This window comes from Acomys minous, assembly GCF_964271855.1.
Source record: "Acomys minous genome assembly, chromosome: 8".
Taxonomy (NCBI): Eukaryota; Metazoa; Chordata; class Mammalia; order Rodentia; family Muridae; genus Acomys; species Acomys minous.
In genome coordinates, this window is record NC_140489.1 from 31515541 (window position 1) to 31530888 (window position 15348).

Genomic DNA, 15348 nt, shown 5'->3' on the forward strand with positions numbered 1-15348 from the left:
ACTCAAAAAATGAAGCAGTTTCTAAAAGTAAAAATCAGCAAGAAATGGCTTCTCTTCCCTCAACTTCAATGCTCTGTAAACAGCTCCCTTTATTTTGAAAATGCTGCTTACCATTTTAGCATGTTAAAATGTAGTTTAAAAGGAGCCACTGGGGCCTATGAGATGGCTCGTTCGGTAAAGGTGACTGCTGCCAAATCTAGCTACTACAGTTCTACCCCTGGAATCACCATAGTGGAAGGGGAAAACTGACTCCTAAAGGCTGTCTTCTGACCTGTACAGGGAGGGGCCCTGGTACACACATATACTCACGCAGTCTGTAATTTTTTTTTAAAAAATGCCTATAGTTTTTATTGTAAAAACCCAAACAAATCCAGAAACCAAAACAGAAAAGGAGACCAATGAGACCAGAGAGATGGCTCAGTGGGTAAAGGTACCTACTTCCAAACTTGACAACTGAGCCTGTATGGCAGAATGGATTCCCACAACTTGCTTTTTATATGCACACTGTGCTACTCTCATAGGCATGCACATATACACAATGAAATACAAAGAAAAAGAATCAGGACTGGAGAGATGGCTAAGAGATTAAAAGCACTGGCTGCTCTTCCAGAGGTCCAGAGTTCAATTCCCAGTAACCACATGGTGGCCCATAACTATCTATAATGAGATCTGGTGCCCTCTTCTGGCAAGCAGGCATACATGAAGGCAAAACACTGTATACATAATAAATAAATAAATCTAATTTTTTTTTTATTAAAAAAGGAAAAGAATCAGCCAAGTGTGGTGGTAATCCCAGCATTCTGGGATCCCAGCATTCTGGGATCCAGAGGCAGGAGGATCTCTGTGAGTTCCAGGACAGCCAGGTCTACAAAGTGAAATCCTGTCTCCAAGGACCAAAAACAGAACGAAAAGGGATCAATTGTATAAGTTCAACTGACTAGTCCCATACATGTCTGCCCTGGTCAGCAGCTGGCTAAGGTGGCAATGCTGGGTAACTAACACAAAAGATGTTTGGAACTGCAAATAGCTTTAGGAAATTTACATATTGATAAAAGAAAGCCTAAAACACATATTTAGATTTGCAACTGGGAGAATGCAGTCTGGCTTCCTTGATTCTGCTGTCTGAAAAATTCTCTAAGTGAGAAAATTTCTATGTGGCAGGAAAATGTGCTGTCAAGGTGAGGTGCTACAGTCTGTGCTTTCCCAGTCAAAACGTCTAAAGCTTTTTCCAGTAAAAATACTCCCAAGAGCTATTCACAATTGTATGCATCTATAATGTCTCAACTATGACGCATTAATTGATAAACTACACGACTGTAACTAAATGCAATCAGGTGACCCACGCAGGCAGAGCACAACAGGCAGTTTAGTCTGGACCATAGTTTAGATGGTTAACCTGGATTGTCAACTTTATCTCATTAGCACGTAAGCGATCAGCACAGCACACCCTTGCCTGTGACTGTGATGATGTTTCTAGAAGCACTTTAGCTCATGAAGGCTAGAGTCCTTATGATGCAATAATCAAGGTGGAGGCAGTGGGGCATGGGTATGTCTTGGTCCTGGCTCCTTTTTCATTTCTGCTTCCGGTCGTCATGAGGTGAACAGCTTCCTCTGGCAAGCTCTTCCTCCATGTGTCTCTACCTTGCTACGTGTCTAAACTGACCTTCTCAGGTACTTAATAGTTGAAAAGCAAAGATAATAATGGCTTTCCTCACAGGAGAAAGCAATGGTTGAAATACTGTCTTCATCTTTCTGTACAATCTGACACGTATTTTTCCTGGCTTTTCCTCCATAATAAGATACCAAAGAAGCTCCCAGAGATAGTTCTACTTTAACCACATAAGCCACCTGCACGATGTGTTCATTGGCTCCAACCATTGTACAGAGTCAACAAGAAAAACTAAGCTCTCCTGACATTTTTTTCTGGGGCCATCTCTGCTCTGCAATTTGGGCTATATTGGTGCAATACAGCTCCTCAAACATGTACCCAGGAGCTGACACGTCATAAGCAGCAAGTAGGAACACTGTCAAAAACAGTGCCCAGCATATGGCAGACGCTCGACAAATACTTGTTGAATGAATAGCTGCCATCTCCAGAAATCAACAGAACTTACGGACATTTTTCAGAAACTGCAAGTTATTACAGATCATGAAGGATTCTTATGTACTTGCCGGTACCAAATCTAAGGAAGACAGAAATTGGTACATTTACACATAAAGATTCTCAAAATGCAGCTTTAGGGAACTGGGAATTAGACTGCCAGGCTAGTAAACTCATTCAACAGAAAAAGTAAACATGGTAATAAAGGGTTTTAAAAATTCAAATAAAGCCACCACGTCCAACACCCATTGGACACCATCTTTCAATAAAACTAAGAGAGCCGCAGTGAGACAGCCTGTGTGACTGACTGTTTAGGAAAGTGTCATTCCTCGACTGTCTGTTCTCCTCAACTTGCCTCGTCAACAGAAGGAAAACATCATCTTATGATTTTCAGTTACCTGGTGCCGCGCTCGGCTCTGGTCCAGCAGCTGCCGGGACTGAAGTTTTTGCTGTTCGAGTTGCTGGAGGGCAAAGTGGAGCTGGTAACTGCCTGCCGTGGGGTGGTACTTGTGCTGGGGGACCACCCCTGTGGCCCTGCTGTATGCGTTGTTCTCTACCTCGCCCTCCCAGGCAAAGCCACTTGTCTGGAGGCTCCTGAAGAGGAAAAAAAGAAAAATAAAAGTTTTTTTTAGTGTGGGTATGTGAACAATCCAAAGGAATGAGAAGTGTGTCTACTATTTTTCCTTTATAGAACCAGATACCACTTATAGTTATAAAGCCACTTGTATCATAAACTATCTAATTTCTCTATTAAAGCACATCTTATATTTTGTTCTCTGCTTTGGCTTCCCAACTTCTCTCAAATAAAAATATTTCCAAATCATCTAGTTAAAATTATGTCTGTGAAATGTGTTCCTGTGTAAAAGATTTTGCCGTCCTGTAGTCTCACCTTCGGATAAGCCATGCCCCTTGCTCAGGGATGGAGTGCTGTTTGGCTTCCACAGAAACTTCCTCAGTTCATGCTACCAGCCAACTTTCTTGGCCAACAGGACCAAAAGACTCATAGTTTAGTTTATTTGGCTTTTGAGAACGACACTTTATTTTCAGCAGTTCCTCTGGAAATCCCCCAGTATGTGTATAGGCATTAAATGTGGCCATTGCCTCTGCTGTCACATACATAATATGTATGCATAACATATTTACTAAAGGACTTCTGAACACATGAAGGTATGTGGTGGAAAACAAGGGCCTGAACGAACGAATGAGACGTTAGCCTGACCCATCTCATTAGTTAACTCATCTCAAGGCAGAGGAATGAGTGGGGGCAAGATGGGGCTACACGGTTAGGAAACAAAGGCTTCTGGGTGGGGAGGCAGGGTGGGGACACACATTTGTGTGCACAGATGAATGTGTACACGTGTTCACATGTGTGTGGAGGTCAGAAGTCAATAGTGTGTGCCTTCCTCAATTATTTTCCTGCTTATTTTGAGACAGGGTCTTTCACTCGTGCTAATTCTGCTAGCATGAAATCCTGGCAAGCCCCAGGGATCCTCCCGTCTCCACGCCCCCAAGCCTGGATTACAAGTGCACACTGCTGCACTTGCCTTCTTGTTTGGGGGCTGGGGATCTGAACGCAGGTCTTCATGCTTACGCGGGAGGACCTTTACAGACTGAGCCATCTCCCTAGCTCCTGGGAGCTGGCTGTTTTTTCTCTTTAGTGAGGGAAGACCAGCTGGCTGATGATAACACACAGGAGGCTAAAAGGCACTGAGAGGACTGTGCGAGGAAGGGGCGAGGGAGAACGACATTCAGGGTTATTTGATTTGATTTGACATAAGGGCTTCTAGGCTGGCTTTAAATTTGCAAACCTCCTTTCTGCAACCTCTAAGCGCTGGGAATACAGGTGTGGGATACCATGCCAGCCAGACATTGGGATTTAAAAGATAAGAAAGGTCAAGACAGGAGGAATGCCTCTCCTTCACCTGAAGACAAAGGGAAGGGACAAGTGACTGGGTTGAATTATCTTGAGATTTTCGTGTCAGCTAAGCTAGGTCCTGCCTTTAAAAGAGTCCGTAGAGTTTGGTGGGTAGAGAGGAGAAGATGGATCTGGGAGAAACTGGGTCAGGATTGGTGGCAAATATGATCAAAATCGTGTAAGAATTTCTCAAAGATTTAATGAAAATATTATTTTAAAAAAATCTCCAGGGGAACTATTAGTCACTGAACCGAAGGTTCTGCCTCCGCTTCTGGCTTGATGACTACAGATATTTTTAACCATGGGGAACAATCTAGACTCAGTGAGTAGGTAGTAGAAAAGTAATGTTAATAAGCACTTCGTACCAGAATTAACCCCACTGGGTAGCTTGGCTGATTTTATTTGCTAATAACTCTTTTACAACAAACATTTCCATGAGGTGTTCATTTCAATGCGTCTTGCAGTATATTAGAGATCAGGGTCTGTAGGTGGGTCCTTGATTTGAGGAGATGCTCCTGAGGTTCTCAGGCATGTGAGTGAGGGCACATGGGTGTACAGGGCAGGGCAGTGGGTATGAAAGCAAGTTAGGGACTGTGGATAAGAAGTGTTCTTCCAACTCTACATATATCGAAGAGGCTGAAACACCATAAACTTTTATAGTGAAATATGTTTTTAATCTCATCAGTAACATAAGCTCAGCCTGCAAATCACAAAAGGAAGTTTCTCAAGCCAGTGGAGGCTTTTAGCAAAGAGGGAGGAATTTTTATAGCACAGCACTGGATGGGGGTGGGGTGCTCAACTGTGTAATGTAGTAAGTGCCAGGAGAACTTTCTTGTTTGAATCAGTGATGTTAGTTGGACCACATTATCTCACATTCAAAGGACAACTCTGGAGCTTCTCGGATGCAAGTGCTACGATGAGAGAGGAGAGGCCACGTAGAGCAGAGCAGGCAGCCCTGATTCCTGACACCTTAGTTTGTACAACTCCTCTTTCTACGGCACACAATGTCTGCTCTACCCACCTGGAAGTCTGGCCCATTTTCATGACTGTGTGTTGATGCCGCTTCATTAGTAATACACTTCCACCCTCACCAAAATTCTGAGATCAGTTGTTCTCATTAAAATTTTGTGAGATTCCCTGATCCAAAAAGTTTGGAGTGTGTACTGAATTTGGGTTTCCTTGTTTTTGTTTTTGTTTTTCAGGGGTGTTGGTATCGGGTGCATATTTTGAAGTGTGTGTGTGTGTGTGTGTGTGTGTGTGTGTGTGTGTATAATGAGTATCTTGGAACATTTACTTAATTTATGCTTCACATACATCTTAATGCTCCAAACTTGTAGTCTCAGCTACTGGGGAGGCAGAGAGAGGAGGAGAAGAGCTTAGTCTAGGAGTTTGGGTACAACCTGGGCTACACTGCAATGCTCCACTATGGTAAGATTCTTTTGAAGTTACAATAGGCAACACGGTGGCATGTTTTTGGCATCCTACATTTTCTTACTAGCCTATCCAACAAGAACTCACCTCACTCCTGTCACAATGTCAACTGCTGGATGCACTGTTCCGATTGTCACTGCTCTTCCCACACTACACCACACCTCCCAGTGTCCTGTGCTTTTCTCTGTGGTTTTGTATGTAAGGTGCTCGGAGGGAACTGAAAGAGCCACAGCAACACTTCTTCAGCACACAGGCGGCATCCTCCACAAAGGCACTGAGGCCTCTTAAGAATATGATAATGAGGAATTGGGCATGGTGGAGCACGCCTTTAATCCCAGCACTAGGGAGGCAGAGGCAGGTGGATCACTGTAAGTTCGAGGCCAGCCTGGTCTACAAAGCAAGTCCAGGACAGCCAAGTATACACAGAGAAACCCTGCCTTGAAAAAAAAAAAAGAGTATGATAATGAGCATCAATGAACTTCCTCATGGCGATGGCTTCAAATATGGCAAACCAGCCACTGGGCAAAATGACCTTGTTTCGACCACTGACAGAATTCAGCCTAAAACTTTGCAAGCTTGGATGCAGGCAGAGTCAATGGCCAAACTCTGCCAAGATAGGGAAAGCAAGTCTGTCTGTCAGATATATTGGGCCAGAAGGCTGAAGATGATGCTCCAATGTTTTAGAGAGTTATGGGCGACTCTCCAGGCAGCAAACTGTCTCTGTCTTTTTTTTTTTTTTTTAATTTGGAAGCTGCTAACTTACACTTCCTGTTTACTCAGGTAATTAATTTTATTCCTTCTCTGATGGGGTTGAAGAACAAATAGTTAAGTTTCACTAAACTTAGTTGTTTGGGGGTTAAGATGCTTGTAGGTCTAGATAGATGTTTTAAGTTGAAAGAGATGATATAATAAATATTGAGTTACATTCAGAATTTTAGACTCACCTTAGTAGGAAAATGTTTTCTTCACGGTTGCCAAATACAAACAGCCAAAACACATGAATGTACCATAAATATAATTCTTGATTGTTCTGTGGTACTTGTTGTATATAGTTCATTTTATATATGTATAATAATATAAATATTATGTAAAAAAAGAAATTAAAGGAAAAAAAAAAGGAAGATGTCCCAAGAGTGAAGGACAGTGGCAATCATGCAGCTGTGGTTCTGCTGTCCATTTCCCTGCCCAGTTCACCCAGTCCCTAGCAAACAGGTGCTAGCCCGTGCAAAGATGCCTGCCCCTTACAACTTCACGTGCATCTCTATGGCTGGGCTTTCAGTTGCCTCTGTGATGTGTGGGTGTTGAGGGTAGAAAAACAGCAAGTGTGAGTGACAATATTAAATGTCTAGGAGTTTAAGAAATAGTCCTGTACTAGAAACATGTGTGGTGCTGCTCAGAATACAAATGGTCTTAATGACAAACATGGTGGTACTCTCTGGACTGTGTGGATATTTAAGGACAGCACTTTATTTTCTTCAACTATAAATTGTTTTTCTTCAACCCCCCACCCCCCACCCCTGCCACCATCCGGCCGAGTCAGAGTTTCTCTGTATAACCACCGTGGCTGTCCTGGAACTCGTTTTGTAGACCAGGCTAGCCTTGAACTCACAAAGTAAATTGTTTACCACAAGTAAACTTGTCTTGACACATGTCAAGTGCAGGAAGCCTTCCAGACGACAAGGGCCTCCCTTAGTGCTTCTAATAACAAAATGAGAGTGCTTTTGTATGGAAGGAACACTTCGGATTCCACTAAAAATGGCTTTAAGGCCATATAGGGTTAGGCCATATTCATAAAGATCAAATGTAAGGTTAAGGAAGGCACGAGCAGGGAAGGGTTCTTGCACCAAGGTCTTTAGTGCATCTAATTTCTCCATAACTTCATTATCCTTGCATTTTCTCATCTACAAAATGGAGGCTGAACAGCCCCTTCTCATAGGGTTGTTGCAGGAATTCAAGAGAGAATGCAAGTGCAAGTCTGACAACTAAAAAGAAATGTTCCCACTATTAATGCTACTATTATTTTACTCTTTTCCCAACATGTGATCGCCTTTCAGTGCTGCCAGAGCCCCAGATTTCTTTGGGGTCAGGATAGTAGCATATGGAAACATAAAGAGTGAGCCATTTTGCCAGCAGAAGGCCAACTGCTGCCGCTAGCACAGTGTGGTCTTTTGTGATAGTGTGAGACGCGACGTCAGAGAGCTGACAGAGATGAATAACAAACCTAGACCATTGTTTTGTTCAGTACACAAAGAAGGTTGAGTTGGATGCTGACCCTTAAACCAAAAAGCTGTTATCATATAATCTCTAGAAGAAAATACATCAAAATGTTTTTGAAACTTTGTGGAAAGCAAAAACTTCTTAGAATGCTAATGTTCCAATTAATAAAAAAAAGTTGAGAACTTGAACTTTAATAAAATCAAATAAGACATCATTAATGCTCTAGCATGGTGATGTGCAGCATTAATCCTGACACTTGGAAGAAGGAGTCCAAAAACAGCCTTAGCTACACAGTGAGCTTGAATTTAGCCTACCCTATAATAGAAAATAAAAGCAAGCCAGGGGTAACACTAAAAAAAAAAGTAAGTCATACTCTGGAGAAAAGTATTTGAAGTACATATATGTGACAAAGGATTTTTTTTAATGTAAAGTTTTATATTTATTTTCTAAATGTATTTTTCTGTGTTTGGGTGTCCTGTCTGCATGTGTGCATTCAGGGCCCCCGGAAACCCTGCTGCTGGAGTTGCAGCCTGTTGTGAGCAGCCAGTACTCTTAACTGCTGGGCTACCTCTCCTGCCCATGACAAAGGCTTTCTACTGGTAAGGTACAAAGTCTGCACTGCTGGCCAATCCTAACAGCAGAATACAAACTCACCTAAAAATGTGACTTGAAAAGCTATCTTATAAAGAAAAATATATGGGTGCCCAATAAGCATAGGACAAGTTCTCAGTATCAGTGGTCTTCAGAAAACTTCAAATATGTGCAATCCCAGCACTTGGGAGGCAGAAGCAGGAGGGATCAAGAATTCAAAGCTAGCCTGGGCTACAGGAGACACTTTCTCAATAAACCAAACCAAACCAAACCAAACCAAACCAAACCAAAACAGGGGGCAGGGGATTGTTTAAAGTCAAGCACAATGTCAAATATTGACGATCATGTAGATCAAGAATTCTTGTAAGGTGATAACAAGGGTATAAAACAATGCAACAGAATACTGTCAGTTTTCTTGTGAAGTCAAACATGTTTGCACAATTGAGTTAATTGTGTAAAATAAACAAAAGCACATGACTACTAATAAAGTTGTAGAAAATTTTCATTGAAATTATATTTATAACTGTCAAGAATTAGCACCAATCTTAATGGTCATCCTTAGGAAAAGAGATTAATAAAATATAGTTTTAATACTACTTAATAAAATGGCTGAATGACTTAAACAGTCAACAAATAGATGAATGTCAGAAACACTTGGTTGAATGAAAGGCAGACACAGGAGAGAAAATATGCTGATTCCATTTCAACAAAGTCCAAAGAAACTAACAGGTGGCGAGAGGCGCAAAGGCACTGCGCTGAGAAGGGCGGAGAAGGGAGTCAGAACTGAGTGAGATGCAAGGGAACTCTCAAGTATGGCAGAGATATGCCAAGGATGCTGTGCTAAGACACACAAACATCACTGAGGCTCATTCTACTAAGCAGGTAAGAATATTCATGGAAGTGATACTGCAAGTTAAAAAAAAGGTCGCACCACTTTCATTTTAAATTAAAATTCTAGTTAATATTGTCTGTTTTGTGTATATGGGTATAGCAGTTTCCCGATTCTGATCACTTTGTAATGGTGGGACCACAGGGTAAGGTCCATTTAGCATTTCGAATTGTTTTATTTCAGGGCAATTTAACCTACACCGACTAGATACAGCATGGTCTGGAGGAATAAAGTTGGGAAGGGCAGGGTTTGAGAAGACACCACAGTGACACAGAGGCCTAAAGGAGGACATTAGGTGAGTGTCAGGAGAACTGGCCTTTAGGACAACAGTAAGGAAACCCTACTAGGCCAGGATCACCTGCATGCATGTCTGAAGGAGGACGGAGAATAAATACAGAGCAGACACTAGAGAGAACCCACAATGGGGAGCACTATGGATGCCAGGCGGGAAGGAAGGTTGCCTCTGAAAAGCAGCCTGAGGATACACAGCAACATTAAAAGGCAATGTCAGTACTCCGGAAGATAAGGCAAGAGCATTTCCATAATGGAATGGGATTTAGTATAAGAGTCTGGGTCAAAAAAACCAGGACATCACCAGGCATGGTGGTGCACACCTTTAATCCTAGCACTCAGCAGAGGCAGGAGGATCTCTGTGAGTTCGAGGCCAGCCTGGTCTACAAACCAAGTCCAGGACAGCCAGGGCTTGTTATACAGAGAAACACTTTCTCAAAAAACAAAACAAAACAAAACAACAACAACAGCGGCATCAGATGTAGTTAGACGAGAAGAAAAGTCAGCAGGTGGTGATGGTTGCAGTGAGACTGCAGTGAGGGAGGCTCTGTGGAAAAAGCTTTTGTTTATGATTCAGAACTAGTCTCACCAGTGAACAGCAGAAGTCAAACTGCATTTAGGAACAAATCCAGCAACAGGAAAGCACATCTGTAGTGAGAGTTTTAGTGTCTTAAAAAGCCCAATTATGCTATGTGAATATGTTTTTGTTTTAATACCAGGTGCAGGATATGGGCTGCTTCAGACTGTCTACAGCAGCTGAATATACTGTCTCGGGCTCTGGCAGGAGTGTGATTTGTGCCAGCTGCAGATAGTTTAATTCTGGGAACTCTGGCGAGGGTATACATGGCAGAGTCCAGAGAGGGCCTGTGGCAGCGGCTGCCCCTCCACACACACTGGTTTGTCTTGCTGCTGTATTTGCTAATGCTGGTTTGCTGGGCTGCTGGATATCCTGAGAGTAAAGATCGGACTTGCTTTAAGGAACTACATGCCTATTCAGCAGGAAGTAACCTACTGAGGTCTAGTCCCCCTCTCCCCTCTAACCTTCTTTCTCTCCTACCTGGTGTTGGTGGGTTGGAAGGGATTAGGGTTGATAAGGGCTAACGGGAGATAGGAATATAAGAACCCAATAAAACAGATCTTAAAGAACACACCAACACACAGCATCTAAGTAACAAGTGTTCATCTTTCTCAATTACAAACTAGCTAAACCGGGCATCATGACACATGTCTTTAATCCCAGCACTCGGGAGGCAGAGGCAGGTGGATCACTGTGAGTTCAAGGCCAGCCTGCTCTACAAAGTGAGTCCAAGACAGCCAAGGGTAACACATCAAGACCCTGTCTAGAAAAACCAACAAAACAAAACAAACTAGCTACAGTTTGGTAACTGTTGACTTAGAACACTGAGAGCTAACAGGATGAACTCTGCCTGACGTCACTCACGTGGTGTAAGTCAGAATGCTCAGTAAAACAGCCCATGCTCTTGATGTCAGGGCTTTGACTCTTAGAGACCTTATGAGCTGGACTATAGTTTCAAAACAGTGTCTGAGGATGACTCAGGTCCATTTAAGAAACCCATCACACTTAACCTTTGAGTTTGCTAATTGGGTAAGAGTACACTTTTCTTTTTCTTTCCCTCCTTTCTCCACCTGAGAGTTAAGCAGAGATGGTTTTTCCACAAGAGTGCTAGAGCACAGCAGAGGCAGAACCAAGAACACACAGGTCTCTTCTGTAACAGCCATGTGACTGTCTGATGACCAAATGTTGGGTTGAAAGTATGTGCTACATGAAATCCCAAGTACAGGCCAAGCTTCCTGCTTGAGAAGAGGGAGAATAGCATTAAAATATTCTGTTTATTTTATAAGATGAAAGGTTCTTGGGAGAGGATTAAAGAAATAACTCAAGAACCAAGGCAAAAAGGAGTAGTGTGTGTGTGTGTGTGTGTGTGTGTGTGTGTGTGTGTGTGTGTGTGTGTGTCTCAAAACCAAAGGAAAAGCTGGGTCAGTCAGAGAGGCAGCTGCTTAAGAGACCCAGGGACCCAGAAGAAGATTGCTAAGTTAAAGTCACTAAAAGCAACACATTTAGCCTCTTTGTGCCTTGGTCTCCTCTGATGATAGTAGGTACTGATCCCACTTCTCACAGGCTCGCTGAAGGATTTGATATGACAACCTACGTACACCATTTAGCATGTAGCCTAATGCTCTTCCTACTGAGAGTGAACCCAAGGCTGTGGGTGGGGCAGGAGGGCCAAGTGGGAGCAATGCTACTTGAGAGAGAACTGGTTTTTACAACCTCCTTACTAAGCATTGTCTCAGGGTAACAAAGTGAGGGAAGTGAGCTAGTGGATGCAAAATGGGCAGCAGGAGAGTGTGGTGCACACACTGTAATCTCAGCACACGTTAACCTCCTTAAGTAGGGAGGGAACTGAAGAATGTAACGCTAAATTACAAACAATGAAAATGGAGGAGGAAAAAGCACTCTTCCCGACAGAATGCAAACTTTATAGCAGCTGGAGCTCAGGGCTCTCTAGCTACACGATGCTTGACAGCTATTTCTGAAAAGGGCCGCCTATATGTTTTAACAACAGCTAAATTAAAAAAAAATTATGGGCAGGGCTTTGATGTTACAGTATGAGATGGCACAACTGGCCCCAAAATGTAGAATTTTCTTGTTTCTTTGCTTGATTCTTGTTTGAAAGTTTTGAGTTACAATGATTTGGAATTGAGATGAAATATTTGAGGAGGGAGGTGGTGGGACATGCCCTTAATTTCAACACAAATGAGACAGAGACAGGCAGATCTCTGTAAATTATAGACCAGCCTGGTCTCCACAGTAAGTCAGGGTGGGACTCCCTGCTGATAAGAAAAGTTCCTTACAAAGAAAGTCTAGGATGCAAAGTGACAAATTTTTCCTTAAAGTTACTATGTAAGTTTTCTCTTAATATTGGGTAATACTGTCCTTACTGCTCTAGAGGATGCATACACACCAATCTTAGGGTTATGCAAGGAGAAGATGATGTCACACTGCCCTAAAAGACCAGCCAGTCTCCTTAGAAAGTGGGGCTCTCACGGGAAAACCAGTGTCAACAGGCATTTTGGAAGAACAGACAGTGCTCCTAACTCCTGAGCTATCTCTCCAGCCCAAGTAATGCCTTTTCCATTGCTCTGAGCAACTGTCTTATCCCTTTAGATATGCGGTACTCTCATGGGAGACAGTTAGCAGCTTGGCCTAATGCAACAGATGCCCTAGAGCCCAGAGAAGGGCATTTGGATCTATATAGTACTGTTTTGATTTTAATATGATAATTATTACATATTTATTGGTAATGGTAATATTATGCATCCTCTGAAAGAGGTCAAAATGGAGCAGACCTAGGTAAAAGAGAGACTGCTAAATTAAGTCAGTCTGTATTTATATGACCTCACAATGCAGAACAAGCAGGTAACTTATATTGCTAACCCTGCTACATGGAAATAGCTCTGAGAATGGCTGAGACATGAATGTCCATGCATACCAATAACTCTTGTTGGCTAGAGAATCCCTATGACCTATTATTACATGCCTTCCTTCATATGGCATGAATCAAGATTTGCAGATGTCTTTCTTCTGATCATACAAAGAGCAGAAAACCATCCTTATTGGATCTGTGTGTATCCTATACATATCATACTTTGTTTATTTTCGAACTATATATTACCTGTGAGAAATATATGTTTTCAGAACAAAAGAACGATGACACTGGATCAGACCTGACAGGAATCATCCTCCAGAATGTTGAGATGCTGACACAAGTGTTCCAGCATCCTGCATGTTCCAGCCTCAACTGTTTTGGTTACCCTTCCTCATCAGAGCCTGCTCCCAGGAGAGCTTTGAAGAAGCTGCTGATCTCAATTGGTCCAGCATTTTAGCCTGTTCCAAGTAGGACTTCTATTAAGCCTGGAATTTATCAACATTAAGAAACTGGACCACAAGTGTTATTACTAGCTTGCTTGACCTTTCCCTCCAATTTTATTTGGACCCCTCATAAAGATATCCTATACCCAAAAATCAGAAGGAAGCACCTTTTTCTATATAGGTGGAGTGTCTAGATTTTGGTTGTTTTCTTTGGTGATAGATACTTGTTTTAAAGGGGCTGGTTACAAGTTGATCTTATTCAGAGAGAAAAATCAAGTTAGACTCAGGGCTTTCTCTTTTTTCTTTTTCCTTCTTAGATAAGGAGAAAAGAATTGAAAAGAAAGAAAGGGCAACACAGAAATATCTTATAAGACTAATAAGACAAATAGTAGATTATTGTATTTACTCTTTCTCTTAGAGATTTTGTTATATTTAAATAAGGTTATTTTAGTACATTGGTATGAATTTTGATATATTGATACAAATTCAAGGTTACTTTGTTATATGCATGCGAGCGCACACACACACACACACACACACACACACACACACACACACATTTCTACTCTGGTATGAGGTATTATACTCACACAACTAATTTACATACAAGGTATATGTCCAGTATTCTTAAAGCTGTGATTACAAACTTTTTAGGGTAATGAAATAATGCAAGTTAATTGTTAGTTGATCACTAATGAGCATGTCATATACTATTCTAATACAGCACAGGAATATATATCTAGGTTTAACAGATAGATATGATTCTATAGATAGTTAGGTTATATAACAATGAATAAATATGTGGTCTTCAAAAACCTCAGAAACCTAAAAAAAAGGCATTTAGAGATGTTTATTAATTAAAGGATTTTTTGACAATGAGACATGTTAGCTCTTGGCTGCACCCCCAGTATACCTTAAAGAAGATGATGAGCATAGAAGACCCTCCATATGGAGATGGCTTCAAATGTGGCAAACCAGCCACTGGGCAAAGAAATATCCTTGATTCTAACACAGACAGAGTTCTGCCAAAATGGGCAAGCTTGGATGAAGGCAGAGTTGATGGCCAAACTCTGCCAAGACAGGGTAAGCAAGACCTTAACAGGTCCTGCTTCACAAATATCTCTGTCTGATATACTGGGCCAGAAGGCTGAAGATGATGCTCCAACATTATAGAATGTTGGCAATGAATTGTCTCTGTCATTTTTTATTCTTGGAAGCTGCTAGCCTGCACTTCCTGTTTACTCAGGTAATTTATTTCATTCCTAATCAAGTCTCTGATAGGGCTGAAGACCAGATAGTTACAGTTTTACAATTAAGCTTAGTTGCTTAGGAGTTAAGGTATTTAAAGGTCTAGATTGATGTATTTAGGTTTAAAGATACACAATATGATAGACATTGATTTTGGTTAAGAATTTTAGACTCACTAAGAGAGGAAAGATGATGTTTTCATCAAGGTTGCCGAACACAAATAAGCAAAATATTATGACTATAACTTTTTATATATGTTTTTCCTGATTATTTCATGGTTCTTCTAGTTGTATGTAGTTTATTGTATATATATATATATACACAATATATACATAGATGCATATGTAAAGGGAGTCTTTATTAGATTAAAAGGGGGAATTGTGGAGCAATAGCTTGTATGGATGTAGCAATTGTCAATAAAGAGATAACTTGCCAATCAGCTAGGCAGGACGACAGAAAGTTGAAGGTGGGACTTCCTGGTAGGGAGAAAGGAACTCTGAGAAGGGAAGAGAGAGAGAAAAGGGTTTTTTTGTTTTGTTTTGTTTTGTTTTTTTGCCAGGAGACACAGAGAAAGAGGGGTATTCCTGAATGCTGTGAGGATAGCTGGCTACGTGACAGGGAAAGAACATGGATCCGGGCATGTGACTGTAGGAACAGACTGACTGAGAAGAAGTCACCCTGGAAGTTATCAGATTGGCAAGTGATTTTCCCCTCTTATTTCACTTTTTGGATTTTATTTATTTATTTATTTTTACAATAAAAATGTATGTTAT

The 15348-nt window shown here is 41.5% G+C and overlaps 1 protein-coding gene across 17 annotated transcripts in view; it reads right to left on the reverse strand.

The window, feature by feature from the left end:
* Positions 1-15348, reverse strand: part of TTLL5 (tubulin tyrosine ligase like 5) — a 238117-nt gene that overhangs the window by 65801 nt on the left and 156968 nt on the right. For all 17 annotated transcript variants that reach the window (XM_084791597.1, XM_084791586.1, XM_084791585.1 and 14 more), the window contains one exon: positions 2500-2695. In XM_084791597.1, the coding sequence (XP_084647723.1) occupies positions 2500-2695 (196 nt within the window). The remainder of the gene's footprint in view (positions 1-2499; positions 2696-15348) is intronic.